The sequence below is a fragment of the Stenella coeruleoalba genome (assembly GCF_951394435.1).
Source record: "Stenella coeruleoalba genome assembly, chromosome: 2".
Taxonomy (NCBI): domain Eukaryota; kingdom Metazoa; phylum Chordata; class Mammalia; order Artiodactyla; family Delphinidae; genus Stenella; species Stenella coeruleoalba.
Genome location: NC_137147.1, coordinates 152,200,559 through 152,218,565, shown reverse-complemented (window position 1 = coordinate 152,218,565; position 18,007 = coordinate 152,200,559). Strand labels below are relative to the sequence as shown.

Here is an 18,007-nt window from a genome sequence, read left to right as displayed (position 1 = left end):
AAGTGAGCATGCTTTTTCTATATTTACTAGGTTTTTGTGTTGTTTAATTTTTAGATTGTCCATTCATCTCAGCCATTTTTTCTAATATCCCTCTTTTTCTTCAGATTTGTAACAATTCTTCTTGTATTAATAGTATTATCCCTTTGCCTTTTATATATCTAGTGTGTATTTTTCTTGTGTGTTGTTTTTATTTTAAATGGTAGTTTGGTTTTGGTTTAAGTTTTTGTTAAATCCTCAACAGTAATAATGAGAACCCTTAAACCTCAGTTTTTCAAGAATGAAAATCAAACTTGACATTGCTTATGCAACTGAGAAAATCCTGACACTAATAGCTTATTTTTAGATTCCCTGTTTTGAAGTTATTTGATTGAACAGTCTAGATTAAAGGAAAAATATTTCAAAAGTCACTTTGAGAGTCTTTTCTTATGGTAATTACAACCATTAACTGGGGTGCATAGCTTATCCCTTCCACCAGTTAATCTTTATCCTCCTCGAAAAGTACATACGAATCTTAACTTTCTTCAAATAACTTCTGTGAATGACTGCACCAGTACATACTTCTGCATCATATACTCTTACCTTTATTGTGTTTAGTAATTTGTACTTAGTGCAAATTAGGTAAAATGTCCCTTTCCATTATGATGCATGTTTCTTTTTTTTAATTGAAATATAATTAATTTATAACATTGTGTTAGTTTCTGGTGTACAGAAAAGTGATTTGGTTATACATACATTTATCTATTCTTTTTCAGATTCTTTTCCATTATAGGTTATTACAAGATATTGAATATAGTTCCCTGTGTTATACAGTAGGTCCTTGTTTATCTATTTTATATATAGTAGTGACCCATGTTTCTTTAAGTCACATCACCCAAGTGTAGACCCAAGAACAGAAAAACAGCAGCCACTCAGGATATCTTTGGCTCTTTTTGCCCTTGCTCCTTGGTCTAGCTCCTCTGTATTCTCTCACCTACAGCTGATGTTCTGCAGTCTCCTTTTCTAGTTATTATCCATGTTCCCATTCCCCATGTTGCTCTTCTTCTGTTCCCCTTTGATATCATGGCAGTCACTATCATTTACAGCATACACCAAGGTTCCTATCACTGTTGGTCCTTGATACCAGAAGTTCTGAATCTTCTCTTGCCAGACTTGTTCATGCTGCTGCTTCCCATCTCTGTACAGGCTACAGGAGTGACCCTCCATTGAAAATAAGCTGCTGTCACAGCCCCTAAGAACCAGTAAAGAGGAGGAGTTGTTTCTCCAAACCCTTGATTTTCTAAAACCACTGTTTTCACAGCCAGCTCTATTGTTTCACCCTCTAGCTTTCTTTGTGAGACTTATCAAATATATATCATATGATATGTATTATACATATATATATATATTTTTTTTAACTGTCATTTCTACTAGGTTGTAAACTTCTGAGGGGCAAGGACTGTGTGTATTTTATTTAGCCCTTAGTGCTGTGCATAGCACATGCTAGGCCTTCAATTAATAGCAACTTATTAACAAATATTACTTATTAAATGCTAAATATGTTAGCACTCATTTGTATTATATTACCTCTTATTTTACTGCTCGTAAAATTATAAACTTTTTAGTTTTTTTCTAAAATAAACAAAACATTGCAAATTGGATTGAAGACGTGTATATATGCCTCCCTGAATTCAATTCCCTTTACTACTTGCCCAAACCTAACTATTAGAATACGTTTGATCTTTTTACCCCCATGAATTTTTTTATATCTTTATGATATATGCATGTATTTACTAGAAAAGTGTGTCAGGTATATGCCAACCCTCTCCCCTAGAGGCATCAACTGATCTGCCTAGAGGCAGAGGCTGAGAGCCTGAGAAAGTGCCAGTTGAAAAACTGAGAAAGCTGAACACGGGATCAGTAGAATAATAGGAAATAAGGCCCTACAAAGTAGTGGGTCCTGGTGAAACCTCCCAAGCATACAGTTTGGGTATGAAGGGATATGTCCTAGGAGACAGTATGAATAAAATATTGACGTGCTTTGAATAAGCCCAGTCCCTAATTGGATTAAGGTCATCTCTACCAACTTTAAAACACTACTGCCAGAAGAAAAATAAATCCTTTCTGAAAGAATACCAGTATCACCCAGAGACTCAAATTTACACACACACACACACACACACACACACACACACGCACAATTCTTTCAATCAGAAATAAGTAGGCATTGAACTTCCCCGATGGTCCAGTGGTTAAGACTCCCTGCTTCCACTGCAGCGAGCATGGGTTCCATTCCTGGTCAGGGAACTAAGATTCTGTATGCCATGTGGTGCAGCCCCCCCCACCCCCCAAAAAAATTTTTTAAAGTACGCATTTTAAGAGATTAATAGAATCTAGAAATACAGATGTTATAATAACTATAATTAATATATTTAAGAAATTAAGTAAGAAAATGGAGAAACAGTGAATTTAAAACTAATGAAAGGATCAAATGGAATTTCTAGAACTGAAATCTACAACAAATGAAATTAATAACTGAACATATGGATTTACCGGTTGTTAGACACAGCTGAAGAGAGAATTAGTAAATATGAAGATGGTCCAGAAGAAAATATTCAGAAGGAAGTTCAAGTAGACAGTAGATGAAAAATACTTATCAAAATTAACTATATGCTGGATGTAAATTGTCTCAACAAATTGCAAAATATTGAAATTATTCAGAATATGTTCTTTAACCTTAGTTTAATTAAGGTAGAAAACAGCAACTGAAAGATACTTAGAAAATCCCCGAATAGTTGGAAGTTAAGAAATCAGGATTAAAAATGTAAAAAATTTTGATTGGATTACTATGAAAATACAGCATATTAGGATGCCGCTAAATGCAGTTCCTAAAAGAAATTTATACCTTAAATACACTTGTTAGAAAGGAACAAAGCCCCAAAATTAATTATCTAAGTATCTTTCTTAATAGAAAATGAACAACATATTAAACCCCCCAATAGTAGAAGGTAAAAAATAATGAAGAGCAGAAATTGATGAAATAGAAAACAAACATATGGTCATATAACTACTATCAAAACCAAGATACAGAATATTTTTATCACCCAAAAAATGGTGATAAAAATATTATCCCAGGCCCCTGGCAACCACTGATATGTTTTCTGTCCTTATACTTTTGCCTTTTCAATAATATATTATAGATGGAATCATACAGTTATATAGGTTTTTTTGAGTCCAGTTTCTTTTAGCATAATTCATTTGATACTCATCCACACTGTTAACATGTATCAGTTGTTTATTCCTTTTTATTACTTAGTAGATTGCGTTTTATGAACCTATCTCAATTTATTTATCCATTCATCAGCTGAAAGACATTGGCTATTTGCAGTTTTTGGTGATTGAAAATTAAGCAACATACATAGTTTTTGTATAAATATAAGGTTCATTTCTCTTGGATAAATACCTGGAGTGGGACTGCTGATAAATATTTAAATCAAGTTAAATATATTTAACTTGATTGCCAAACTGCTTTCCAAAGTGACTGTCATATTTTGCATTCTCAGCAGCAGTGTATCAGAATTCCAGTCTATCTTTACAGAAGCTGTAAAGATACAGCTTCTCTGTATCTTTACACATTTCCCAGCCCTTCATATTGTCAGGTGTCATTTTGTTTTGTTTTGTTTTAAAGCTATTTTAGTAGACATGTAGTGGTATCACATTATATCAGTAATTTTTATTTGAAAGTACCTAATGACTAATGATATTAACATATTTTCTTTTCTTTTTTTGAATTTTATTTTATTTATTTTTTTTATACAGCAGGTTCTTATTATCCATTTTATACATATTAGTGTATATATTGTCAATCCCAATCTCCCAGTTCATCACATCACCACCCATACATATTTTCATGTGCTTATTTTCTATCTAATTATTTTCTTTGCTAAATTGTCATTCAGATCAATTGTCCATTTTTTATTGGGCAATTTTTTTCTTATTGAGATTTGAGAGTACTTTGGATATTCCAGATATAAGTCCTTTATCAGATATGCATTCTGCACATTGTTTTCTCCTAGTCAATTGCTCCTCTTTTCATTTTCTGAAGTTTCTTTTTAAAAGCAGATTTTAATTTTCATGAAGTCCAATTTATCAGTATTTTATTTTATGGTTTGCACTTGTTGTGACAGATCTAAACAACTGTTCCCTGATTCAAGATCATAAGATTTTCTGTGTTTTCTTTTAGAAGATTTATAGTTTAGGTTTTGTGTTTAGATCTGTGATCATTTTGAGTTTTTTTTTATATGTTGTGAAGTTTGGGTCCAGGTTTACAATTTTTTTTTAATTTTTGCATATGGATACCCAACTAGTCTAGCAGACGTATTGAAAAGTCTATCTTTTCTCCATTGAATTAATGTAACATCTTATTGAAAATTAATTTACCTTGAAGATACACTGTTTAATATAGTTTCATAGTAAGCTGTGAAGACAGGTGTTGTAAATCCTTCAGCTATTTTAATAAATACCATTTTTGCTCTTCTAGTTCTTTTGCTTCACCATGTAAATTTTAGAATGGATTTGTCAGTTTCTACAAAAAGAGTTCTGCTGGAATTCTGGGTGAGATTGCATTGAATCTGTAAATCAACTTGGGAAAAATTAACATTCGAATGGCATTAAATATACCAATTCATGAATACAACATATTTCTCCATTTATTTAAGCTTTACTTCATGTTTCTCCTCAGTACTTTGCAGGTTTCCTCATATAAATCTTGTATATATATTCTAGATTTATGTCTAAGTATTTCATCTTTTGCTGCTATTGTAAATTTATTGCTGTTTTAATATCAATTTCCAATGGTTCATTGCTAGAAAATAGAAATACAATGATTGTGTGTCTTGACTTCATATTCTGTGACCTTGCTGAACTTATTTAGTAGCTTTTTTTGTAGTTTTTTGGAGATTTTCTATGTAGATGATCATGTTGTCTGCAAATAGAGAGTTTTATTTCTATATGCCTCTGACGTTATTTCTTTTTCTTGCCTGTTTACAATCTTTAGGAACTCCAGTACAGTGTTTAATAGGAATAGTGAGAGTAAATACCATTACCTTGATCCTTATCTTAGTATGATGTTAGCTGTAGGTTTTTGCAGATTCTCTTTATAAGGTTAAGGTAGTTCCCTTTAATTTCTTAGTTTTAGGATATTTGTTTTTGATTTGTTTTGTTTTGTTTTTAGCATGAACAAATGTTGAAGTTCATCAGATACATTCTCTGCATCTATTGACATGCTAAAAATTTTCTCCTTAGTCTGTAAATATGGTGTATCACATTGATTCATTTTTGAATGTTGAACCTATGCTGCATTTCTGGGATAAGTCTGTTGCTCATGATGTATTATCCTTTGAATATATTTAAGGATTGAATTTGTCATTTTTTGTTGAGGACTTCTGCATCAATTTTATGAGAGATAATGCTCTTTAGTTTCCTTTTTGTATAATGTACTTTTTAACACCTTTATTGGAGTATAATTGCTTTATGATGCTATGTTAGTATCTGCTTTATAATAAAGTGAATCAGCTATACATATACATATATCCCCATATCTCCTCCCTCTTGCATCTCTCTCCCACCCCTCTATGTGGACACAAAGCATCAAGCTGATCTCCCTGTGCTATGCAGCTGCTTCCCACTAGCTATCTATTTTACATTTGGTAGTGTATACATGTCCATGCCACTCTCTCACTTCGTCCCATATTACCCTTCCCCCTCCCCATCCTCAAGTCCATTCTCTAGTAGATCTGCATCATTATTCCTGTCCTGCCCCTAGGTTCATCAGAACCATTTTTTCTTTTTTCCTTTTTTTAGATTCCATATGTATGTGTTAGCATACGGTATTTGTTTTTCTCTTTCTGACTTACTTCACTCTGTATGATAGACACTAGTTCCATCCACCTCACTACAAATAACTCAATTTCATTTCACTTTATGGTGGAGTAATATTCCATTGTATACATATATGCCACATCTTCTTTATCCATTCATCTGTTGATGGACACTTAGGTTGTTTCCATGTCTTGGCTATTGTAAATAGAGCTGTAATGAACATTGTGGTACATGACTCTTTTTGAATTATGATTTTCTCAGGGTATATGCCCAGTAGTGTGATTGCTGGGTTGTGTGGTAGTTCTATTTTTAGTTTTTCAAGGAACCTCCATACTGTTCTCCATAGTGGCTGTATCAATTTACATTCCCACCAACACTACAAGAGCGTACCCTTTTCTCCACACCATCTTCAGCATTTATTGTTTGTAGATTTTTTGATGATGGCCATTCTGACTGGTGTGAGGGTATATCTCATTGTAGTTTTGATTTGCATTCTGTAATGATTAGTGATGTTGAGCGTCCTTTCATGTGTTTGTTGACAATCTGTATATCGTCTTTGGAGAAATATCTGCTTAGGTCCTCTGCCCTTTTTTTCATTTGGTTGTTTGTTTTTTTGATATTGAGCTACATGTGCTACTTATAAATTTTAGAGATTAATCCTTTGTCAGTTGCTTCATTCTTAAATATTTTCTCCCATTCTGAGGGTTGTCTTTCATCTTGTTTATGGTTTCCTTTGCTGTGCAAAAGCTTTTAAGTTTCATTAGGTCCCATTTGTTTATTTCTGTTTTTATTTCATTTTTCTAGGAGGTAAGTCAAAATGAATCTTGCTGTGATTTATGTCATAGAGTTTCTGCCTAGGATTTCCTCTAAGAGTTTTATAGTGTCTGGCCTTACATTTAGGTCTTTAATCCATTTTGAGTTTATTTTTGTGTATGGTGTTAGGGAATGTTCTAATTTCATTCTTTTACATGTAGCTGTCCTGTTTTCCCACCACGACTTATTAAAGAGGCTGTCTTTTCTCCCTTATATATTCTTGCCTCCTTCATCTAGGATAAGGTGACCATATGTGCATGGGTTTATCTCTGTGCTTTCTGTCCTGATCCACTGACCTATATTTCTGCTTTTGTGCCAGTACCATACTGTCTTGATTACTGTAGCTTTGTACTATAGTCTGAAGTCCAGGAGCCTGATTCCTTCAGCTCCATTTTTCTTTCTCAAGATTGCTTAGACTATTCGGGGTCTTTTGTGTTTCCATATGAATTGTGAAATTTTTTGTTCTAGTTCTGTGAAAAATGCCATTGGTAGTTTGATAGGGATTGCATTGACTCTGTGGGTTGCTTTGGGTAGTAGAGTCATTTTCACAATGTTGATTTTTCCAATCCAAGAACATGCTATATCTCTCCATATGTTTATAATCTTTATTTCTTTCATCAGTGTCTAATAGTTTTCTGCATACAGATTTTTTGTCTCTGTAGGTAGGTTTATTCCTAGGTATCTTATTCTTTTTGTTGCAGTGTCAAATGGGAGTGTTTCCTTAGTTTCTCTTTCAGATTTTTCATCATTAGTGTATAGGAGTGCAAGAGATTTCTGTGCATTATTTTTGTCTCCTGCTACCTTACCAAATTCATTGATTAGCTCTAGTAGTTTTCTGTTAGCGTCTTTAGGATTCTCTATGTATGGTATCATGTCATCTGCAAACAGAGACAGCTTTACTTCTTCTTTTCCGATTTGGATTCCTTGTATTTCTTTGATTAATGTGGCTAAAGCTTCCAAAAGTATGTTGAGTAATAGTGGTGAGAGTGGGCAACCTCGTCTTATTCCTGATCTTAGTGGAAATGGTTTCAGTTTTTCACCATTGAGAATGCTGTTGGCTGTGGGTTTGTCATATATGGCCTTCATTATGTTGAGGGACGTTCCCTCTATGCCTCCTTTCTGGAGGGGTTTTTATCATAAATTGGTGCTGAATTTTGTCAAAAGCTTTTTCTGCATCTATTGAGATGATCATATGGTTTTTCTCCTTCAGTTTGTTAATATGCTGTATCACATTGATTGATTTGCGTATATTGAAGAATCCTTGCAATCCTGGGATAAACCCCACTTGATCATCATGTATGATCCTTTTATTGTGTTGTTGGATTCTGTTTGCTAATATTTTGTTGAGGATTTTGGCATCTATGTTCATCGCTGATATTGGCCTGTAGTTTTCTTTCTTTGTGACATCTTTGTGTGGTTTTCTTATCAGGGTGATGGTGGCCTTGTAGAATGAGTTTGAGAGTGTTCCTCCCTCTACTATATTTTGGAAGAATTTGAGAAGGATAGGTTTTAGCTCTTCTCTAAATGATAGAATTCACCTGAGAAGACATCTGGTCCTGGGCTTTTGTTTGTTGGAAGATTTTTAATCACAGTCTCAATTTTAGTGCTTGCTATTTGTCTGTTCATATTTTCTATTTCTTCCTGATTCAGTCTCAGAAGATGTGCTTTTCTAAGAATTTGTCCTTTTCTTCCAGGTTGTCCATTTTATTGGCGTATTGTTATTTGTAGTAATCTCTCATGATCATTTGTGTTTCTGCAGTGTCAGTTGTTACTTCTTTTTCATTTCTAATTATATTGATTTGAGTCTTCTCCCTTTTTTTCTTGATGAGTGTGGCTAATGGTTTGTCCATTTTGTTTATCTTCTCAAAGAACCAGCTTTTAGTTTTTTTGAAATTTGCTCTTGTTTCCTTCATTTCCTTTTCATTTGTTTCTGATCTCATCTTTATGGTTTCTTTCCTTCTGCTGACTTTGGGGGTTTTTTGTTCTTCTTTCTCTAATTGCTTTAGGTGTAAAGTAAGGTTGTTTATTTGACTTGTTTCTTGAGGTAGGATTCTATTGCTATAAAGTTCCCTCTTACAACTGCTTTTGCTGCACCTGATAAGTTTGGGTCATTGTGTTTTCACTGTCATTTGTGTCTAGGTTTTTTTTTTTCCTCTTTGATTTCTTCAGTGATCTCTTGGTTATTAATTAGTGTATTGTTTAGCCTCCATGTGTTTGTATATTTTACAGATTTTTTCCTGCAATAGATATCTAGTCTCACAGTATTGTGGTTGGAAAAGATACATGATAGAATTTCACTTTTCTTAAATTTACCAAGACTTGATTTGTGACCCAAAGTATGATCTATCCTGGAGAACGTTCCATGAGCACTTGAGAGGAAAATGTGTTCTGTTGGTTTTGGATGGAATGTCCTATAAATATCAATTAAGTCCATCTTGTTTACTGTATCATTTAAAGTTTGTGTTTCCTTTATCATTTTCATTTTGGATGATCTGTCCATTGGTGAAAGTGAGGTGTTAAAGTCCCCTACTATTATTTTGTTACTGCCAATTTCCCATCTTATGGCTGTCAGCATTTGCCTTATGTATTGAGGTCCTCCTATTTTAGGTGCATAAATATTTATAATTGTTATATGTTCTTGGATTGATCCCTTGATCATCATGTAGTGTCCTTCTTTGTCTCTTGTAATAGTCTTTATTTTAAATTCTATTTTTTCTGATATCAGAATTGCTGCTCCAGCTTTCTTTTGATTTCCATTTGCATGGAATATCTTTTTCCATCCCCTCACTTTCAGTCTGTATGTGTCCCTAGGTCTGAAGTGGATCTCTTGTAGACAGTATACATACGGGTCTTGTTTTTGTATCCATTCAGTAAGTCTATGTCTTTTGGTATGAGCATTTAATCCATTTACGTTTAAGGTAATTATCAATATGTATGTTACTATTACCATTTTCTTAGTTGTTTGGGTTTTGTTATTGTAAATCTTTTTCTTCTCTTGTGGTTCCTGCCTAGAGTAGTTCCTTTAGCATTTGTTGTAAAGCTGGTTTGGTGGTGCTGAATTCTCTTAGCTTTTGCTTGTCTGTAAAGGTTTTAATTTCTCCTTCAAATATGAATGAAATCCTGGTGGATAGAGTAATCTTGGTTGTAGGTTTTTCCCTTTCATCACTTTAAATATGTCCTGCCATTCCCTTTTGGCTTGCAGAGTTTCTGCTAAAAGGTCAGCTGTTAACCTTATGGGGATTCCTTTGTAGTTATTTGTTGTTTTTCCCTTGCTGCTTTTAATATTTTTTCTTTGAATTTAATTTTTGATAGTTTGATTAATATGTGTCTTGGCATGTTTCTTCTTGGATTTATCCTGTATGGGACTCTCTGTGCTTCCTGGACTTGATTAACTATTTCCTTTCCCATATTAGGGAAGTTTTCAACTATAATCTCTTCAAATATTTTCTCAGTCCCTTTCTTTTTCTCTTCTTCTTCTGGGACCCCTATAGTTCGAATGTTGGTGTGTTTAATGTGTCCCAGTGGTCTCTGAGACTGTCCTCAATTCTTTTCATTCTTTTTTCTTTATTCTGCTCTGCAGTAGTTATTTCCACTATTTTATCTTCCAGGTCACTTATCCATTCTTTTGCCTCAATTATTCTGCTATTGATCACTTCTAGAGCATGTTTAATTTCACTTATTGTGTTGTTCATTGTTGCTTGTTTCATCTTTAGGTCTTCTAGGTCCTTGTTAAATGTTTCTTGTATTTTCTCTATTGTACTTCCAAGATTTTGGAACATGTTTACTATCATTACTCTGAATTCTTTTTCAGGTAGACTGACTATTTTCTCTTCATTTGTTTGGTCTGGTGGGTTGTTACCTTGCTCCTTCATCTTCTGTGTTTCTGTGTCTTCTCATTCTTCTTCACTTACTGTTTTGGGGGTCCCCTTTTCGCTGGCTGCAGGTTCATAGTTCCCGTTGTTTTTGGTTTGTGCCCCTAGTGGCTAAGGTTGGTTCAGTTGGTTGTGTAGGCTTCCTGGTGGAGGGGAGTTGTGCCTGTGTTCTGGTGGACGAGGTTGGATCTTGTCTTTTTGGTGGGCAGGACCATGTCCAGTGGTGTCTTTTGCAGCATCTGCGACCTTATTATGATTTTAGGCAGCCTCTCTGCTAATGGGTGGGGTTGTCTTCCTGTCCTGTTAGTTGTGTGGCATAGGGTGTCCAGCACTGTAGCTTGCTGGTTGTTGAGTGGAGCTGTGTCTTCACGTTGTGATGGAGATCTGTGGGAGAGCTTTCACCGTTTGATATTACGTGGAGCCGGGATGGACTCTGATGGACCAGTGTCCTGAACTCGGCTCTCTCACCTCAGAGGCAGAGGCCTGACACGTGGCCAGAGCACCAAGACCGTGTCTGCCACACGGCTCAGAGGAAAAGAGAGAAAAAAAAAGAAAGAAAGAAGGAAAAGTAATAAAATAATGTTGTTCATATAAAAAAATATTAAAAATTCAAAAGTAATTAAAAAAAATATAAAGAAAGAATGAAAGAAAGAAGTGAGCAACCAGACCAAAAAACAAATCCACCAATGATAACAAGTGCTAAAAACTATACTAAAAAAAATGACAGACTGAGCCCTAGGACAAATGGTAAAAACAAAGCTATGCAGACAAAATCACACAAAGAATCATACACATACACACTCACTAAGAGTAAAAGGAAAAATATATATATACCGTTGCTCCCAAATACTACCACTTCTATTTTGGGATGATTCGTTATCTGTTCAGGTATTCCACAGATACAGGGTACATCAAGTTGACTGTGGAGATTTAATCCCATGCTCCTGAGGCTGCTGGGAAAGATTTCCCTTTCTCTTCTTTGTTATTGCAGCTCCCAGGGTTCAGCTTTGGATTGGCCCCACCTCTGCATATAGGTAGCCTGAGGGCATCTGTTCTTTGCTCAGACAGGACAAGGTTAAAGGAGTAGCTGATTCAGGGTCTCTGGCTCACTCAGGCCGGGGCGTGGGAGGGTATGGATGTGGGGCAAGCCTGCTGCGGCAGAGGCCAGCATGACATTGTGCCAGCATGACATTGCACCAGCCTGAGGCGCACCGTGTGTTCTCGCAGGGAAGTTGTCCCTGGATCGTGGGACCCTGGCAGTGGCGGGCTGCACAGGCTCCCAGGAGGGGAGGTGTGGAGAGTGACCTGTGCTTGCACACAGGATTCCTGGTGGCTGCAGCAGCAGCCTTAGCGTCTCATGCCCCTCTCTGGTGTCTGCACTGATAGCCGCGGCTCGCACCCATCTCTGGAGCTCATTTAGGCGGTGCTCTGAATCCCCTCTACTTACACACCCTGAAACAATGGTCTCTTGCCTCTTTGGAAGCTCCAGATTTTTTCCTGAACTCCCTCCCGGCTAGCTGTGGTGCACTAACCCCTTCAGGCTGTGTTCACACCGCCAACCCCAGTCCTCTCCCTGGGATCCAACCTCGAACCGGAGCCTCAGCTCCCTGCCCCACCCACCCCTGGAGGGTGAGCAGACAAGCCTCTCGGGCTGGTGAGTGCTGGGCGGCACGGATCCTCTATGTTGGAATTGCTCCACTTTGCCCTCCACACCCCTGTTGCTGCACTCTCCGTGGCTCCGAAGCTCCCCCTGCTCCGCCACCCTCAGTCTCCACCAGCAAAGGGGCTTCCTAGTGTGTGGAAACTTCTTCTCCTTCACACCTCCCTCCCAGAGGTGCAGGCCCTGTCCCTATTCTTTTGTCTCTGTTTTTTCTTTTTTTCTTTTGTCCTACCCAGGTACGTGGGGAGTTTCTTTTCTTTTGGGAGGTCTGAGGTCTTCTGCCAGCGTTGAGTAGGTGTTTTATAGGAGCTGTTCCACATGTAGATGTATTTCTGATGTATTTGTTGGGGGGGAAGGTGATCTCTACATCTTACTCTTCCGCCATCTTGAAGGTCTCCCAATGTCTTTGATTTTTTTATCAGGGCACCATAAACAGAATTAATACATTGTTTATTCTGGAGTCAAAAAATTAAAATAATAGATTTCCTCATTTTACGAGCTTAAATCACTGTAATTATATCACTTACAATTTTGTTGTTGTGTAACTATTACATAAAAGTTAATATACTACATATATGGGATATTTGTAGCTATCCACAAATGAAACATTACTTGCCAAAGGTTATTTTTATATAAAGGGGGTAAAATTTATTGTTGAAAACTAATTTTGTATATATCTAGGTTATATTTATTTTTTGATCATGGGAAGTGTTCTGTTTTAATACTTAATAATGCGTCCACATTTAAGTTTTAAAGTATCAGTTGACATTATTAGATAAATTGATAGATGGAAATTAGTAAGGGATATTTGATGAAACATGCTGTGGTTTGGTGAAATAGTATGTAGGATATGTGGTCTTTTCTTTGTTGAGGTTATACTGAGGTCATATTTACTTAAGTAACCCTTTCTATCCCATTCAGGGTTATATTACTCTTTTCTCTTTTTTTGATTTGGACTCAAAGATATAAATGAATGTGAAGTCCTTATTGAATTTGTCACAGTATTGCTTCTGTTTTATGTTTTGTTTTTTTTGGCTGTGAGGTATGTGGGATCTTAGTTGTCAGACCAGGGATTGAACCTGCACCCCCTGCATAGGAAGGCAAAGTCTTAACTTTCAATAAAGACTTTAAAAAAAAAAAAAATGGTCCACATCAAAAAAATCTTAAAAATAAAAAATAAATGAATGTGAGAGTTATTCTTGTTACTTTACATATATATGTATATATCTATATATATATATATTTCCTTAATATGTTAGCTTGTATATATGTATATAAACATTTATATACATGCACTTTATAAATAATACATTCAATGCGTAAAATATATAATGTATATTTGTTAGAACAGAAAATACTTTCAGTCTTGCATGTTGGCATGGGCTGAGTGTTTACGATGAAATGAAATGAATGAAATTATTTTCGCTGGGCTTATCATGAGATTGAATACACATACAAACAGAATACATATTCAGCAGCAGTAGGAATCTTGTCTTTGGCTTAAGCTTGTTTGATCTAAAATACACAGCCTGCCTGGTAGTTCTGGAGTCCTGATTAATGGGTCCACCATGGGCCATTTTACCAGAGGAGTGAGGAATCTTTCTTGAAATAATTTGCTTTAAGCAAATAGAGAATGGAAGCACTCAAGTTTGCTTCGAGAAAAATGGCTGACAGCTGAATGCGAGCTGTGGTTTTTGCTGTTATATGGTATCTGCTCCTCAGATTCATCTGGCCTATCCTCAAATTGAGACATATGAAGACAAAGTGTTTGATAAAACTAAAGGGACTCTTTAGACACAAGCAAACACACAGCATAAGACATCCATCAGGAACCCTGGGCAACATTACATTGGCACTGACGTAACGAAGTCTGTTTTCCTTTCACCCAATAATTGTCTTTATCGCCACACTCTGGTGTTCAGCTTTTTTTCCCTACCCCTGAAAATTTATAAAGAGAAATCTCGTAAGTAAAAGTATTTATAAACAATGTAATAATTACCGTGGTGTCTGTGTAATGTGAAGTGTTTTTTTTCAGGCACATTTTTCTTTTTGATCTACTAATATATGTGTTTGCTTTTAGGTTTCCTCAAGAACTGAACATGGGAAAAATAAGTGCTGAAATTATGTGGACCCTTTTTGCTCAGGATATGAAAGATGCACTAGAAGGTAGGTACAAATATTTAAACTTATTAAGAGTATACGTTTTAGTTAAATTTTGATTTTGTGTTCTTGATTTTAAATGTAAGGAACTGTTGCATCAAAACATCGATCACTGTGATCAGTTTAGTTCTGAAACTGATTTCCACATTGTGGAAAGATAAAGATCGCAAAGTATTTAAAAGCCCTGAAGAAATGCATTTTAAATCAAATGGTCTAAGTTGCAGGATAATAGTGAGTATTTCATACGTAGGACAAAGTTTAGATGCAGGAATACTTTATGGCATAAATCAGACCATGTTGAGAGGGTAGATGAGTAATATTAGTTCAGGTATTTGTCTACCTAGACTTAGAAATGGTATCCGATGGCTGGGCAGGTTAAAATATGGCCAAAGCTGGTGCAAAGACAATGGCAGGGCTCTTCACCAGAAACTCCACTTTCAATATACTCAAATCATAGAATGTAAAGCATGGGAAATGCAGCTCTCAGTTGAAAAACTATAAATTTCTTTGAGCAGTCACCTTATGTTTAGAGTTGGAGGTAGTATGTTTAACCAGCCTAGGGTTCCTGCTCTCTAGGAATTTAAAACCTAGTAGAAAGTTTTCTTTGCACTTATTCACTATGTATTAAGCTCCTAGATGCTAAATGCCCAGACTGCACTCAGTATGGAAGATACAACAATGAACAGGACAGCTATGGTCCCTGCCCTCAACAAGATTATGCAGGACAGCTGCAAATATGTAGATGGTTGCAATGTGGGGGTGGTCAGTGCTAAAGATGATGGAATATCTGGAGGTGAAGCTCCTAAGTCAGACTTAGGACAAGGGAGCAAGGCAGGTTTTCTAGAGGAACTAGAAGTGTTGTCTTGACAAAGACCTGAAGTGTAAGTAGGAGTTCACTTTGGGAAGAGTTGAGCAAGAAGCATCTCTGTCTTGTCCTGGTCAAGGACAAAGCATTAACAAGTAGAGTGAGCACAGGGTTCATCTGAGAAGAGAACTCAGCTGGTCCTCTGAGCAACAGGTAGCAGGAAATGAGGCTGGAGAAATTGTCAGGGACCAGCATGTGCTGCCTTGTGGGCCATGATGAGAAGTTTGACTCTGCTAAGAGAAACGACAGACCATAAAGGGATTTCAGGAGGGACATGTCCTGTTCAGATTGGCAGCTTAGAACAGGCATTGGGACCGCAGAGTGGAAGATGACTGACTGAGTTTGTGCTCATTGTGCCACTGTTTTTTTCTTAGTGTTGCTGAAATGTCAGCTTCTTGCTAGGGCACACAGAGGAAGCATACAGTACTTTTCCTTATTTGAAAAAGAAGGTACACAATAGATTTTAATACCTGATTTTCTGGTAAAGTCTGGGTTTACCACCTAATTAGATAAATTAGGACTTATCCTTAAAATTATACCAGAACTTGCTCAGAGATGCAAACTCCTTATTCTGCAGTGAAGCGTTCCTTCTCCATTGTATTGATCAATCCTGCTTTCTCTACCTCTGCCTCCTACCAACCACAACCTTTTCATCAGCTCGTTTACTGCCTGGATTTCTTTTCCCACCGCTCTTCACAAGCAGCCATGTAGGGCTCAGGAGCTAAAGTCACCTCCATGAATAACCTTATCTTAATCCTCTGCATAGCAACTAATTACTATCCTTTATTTACTTGTTTACTCGGGCTTCTTATCTGTCTTCCTTGCCACAGTGCAATTTTTTTGCCTGTGATTTTTATCAACATATCTATATTGCCTAGAATGAAGCCTAGAAAATAGAAACTACTTGATAACTATGTGTTGTATCAGTAAAGACTTTACCAGTTAATCCCAACTCAGTGTAGTAGTAGAAAAAGCAGTAGAGACTTCTGTTTGTGATCCTTTTCTATGTGATCTTGGGAATATTTTAAGAGGTCAACACCTTCGTGTTTCGTTGTCCTCACCTGTAAAATGAAAAGTTCACACTGGATCAGAGGGCTGGGCAATGGGCAAGGATCCGCTCCTGCCCGTATTTCAGAGGAGCTTGACTATTTGGGAGCGTTCCACAGTGGCATTGCCCACCAGTGCACATTTCGTTTGGACAGGGCCTCTATCTTTATTTATATAACATTTGTGCAACTATTGGATGTTTTATTTTATGTTACCTTTGCTTTAAAAAATAAGTAGTAATTTTAGACAACTAAGTATAATATTTATGTCAGGAAATGTAAATCTCAAAAAATATAACATTTGTTTGAAACAACAGTGAAATTAGAAATGCTACATGTAAAGCACCATAACTTTGGTTGGATGTTTATTGATTAGAAGTTAATAATTTTGTGCAAAAGCAGTATCCCAAAATGCTGAGATTGTATTATTAAAAGTCATGTCCAAGATCAAGGGTAAGTAATTATTTTGTGATTATCTTAGGTTTTCTGGAGACAAGAATCCTTTCCTTAACACAAATTTTTAAATATTTTTTTAATTTATTATTTTATTTTTTTAATAGCAGCTGTATTGAGATATAATTCACATCCCATACAATTCACCTAAAGTGTCCAGTTCACTAGTTTGCACATTCACACCCATTTTCAGGAAGGCATAATGAGCATAGTAAGGGAGTAATTTAGATTGCAGTTCCTAGTTTATGTATCTTCTACACCAGATGGGAAGGCTTTTGAGTGTAAAGATTGTATTTCTCATTTCTGTATTCACTGAACCTTAATAGAAGCTTAGTATGTGTTAGTTTACTTGAATCAAATTACAAATGGGACAACCTTATACAAAGAGCCTCACAGACAAAGCCAGATACTTATGTTCAAACTAAACATTTCTAGTATTGCTAGTTGGGAGGCAGCAAGAGATCTGAGTCTGGGAAACCCAGTTTCAGAAAGCTTTCTCACTTATGAGCTGCACCAGCTTGGGCAATTAATGTATAACATCTCCAAACTTGAGTTTCCCTTTCAGTAAAAAGGTGATAAGAGTTCCCAGGTTGGTGTGAGGATTACATGATACCTCAAATATACTATACTTCAAAATCACGGTGCTAATGGGAGGAGAGCATTATTATTATATAAATGGAGAAAGATCTGTGAAAGTCTCAAAACAGTCTCCTTTAGGGGTCATTTAAGGTTTAAAACTCCTAGGACAGTGTTTACAAATCCATGTTCATTTGTTCCCTATCTCTCCGTCCTTCCCTTTCACCATTTCAATGTAATAGATGGCTTCATACTGTGACATTTTAAAAAATGTGACATGAATAATAATTGTTAAAGAAAATAAGGACTAGGAATACCTCACAGAATAGAGGGCATATACTTAAAAACATTCTTCTGGCAGGCTCTTTTGCATGTGATAGTAATGTTCTTACTCTCCCTATTTGCCTTATAGAATGTTGTTAAAATTAATTGACTGTGGAGGAGTGCTTCAGGCTATTGGCCTAGAAAGACTCTGTGTTGTTATATAATTTGGGCTACATAGTTTGTCTTATGATTAAAGCACCTGAGCCCAAGTTGTAAGTAACCTCTGATGAAGTCAGGTCAACAGAGAAGCGAGTTAGAATTTATGGAGTTAAGGCTTTTTGATGCAGCGTTTTGCTTTACTTCATGAACTCATCAGCTGCTACGAAAAGAATAATTTAATTTAAAAGTAAAATAACTTTTCCCCCAACTTTACTCAGTCTAT

General features: G+C 36.1%; 1 protein-coding gene across 1 annotated transcript in view; it reads left to right on the top strand.

The window, feature by feature from the left end:
• The window catches only part of UNC13C (unc-13 homolog C), a 739,526-nt gene that overhangs the window by 552,762 nt on the left and 168,757 nt on the right, over positions 1-18,007 (top strand). The window contains exon 22 of the mRNA XM_079913745.1: positions 14,282-14,367. Within this exon, the coding sequence (XP_079769871.1) occupies positions 14,282-14,367 (86 nt within the window). The remainder of the gene's footprint in view (positions 1-14,281; positions 14,368-18,007) is intronic.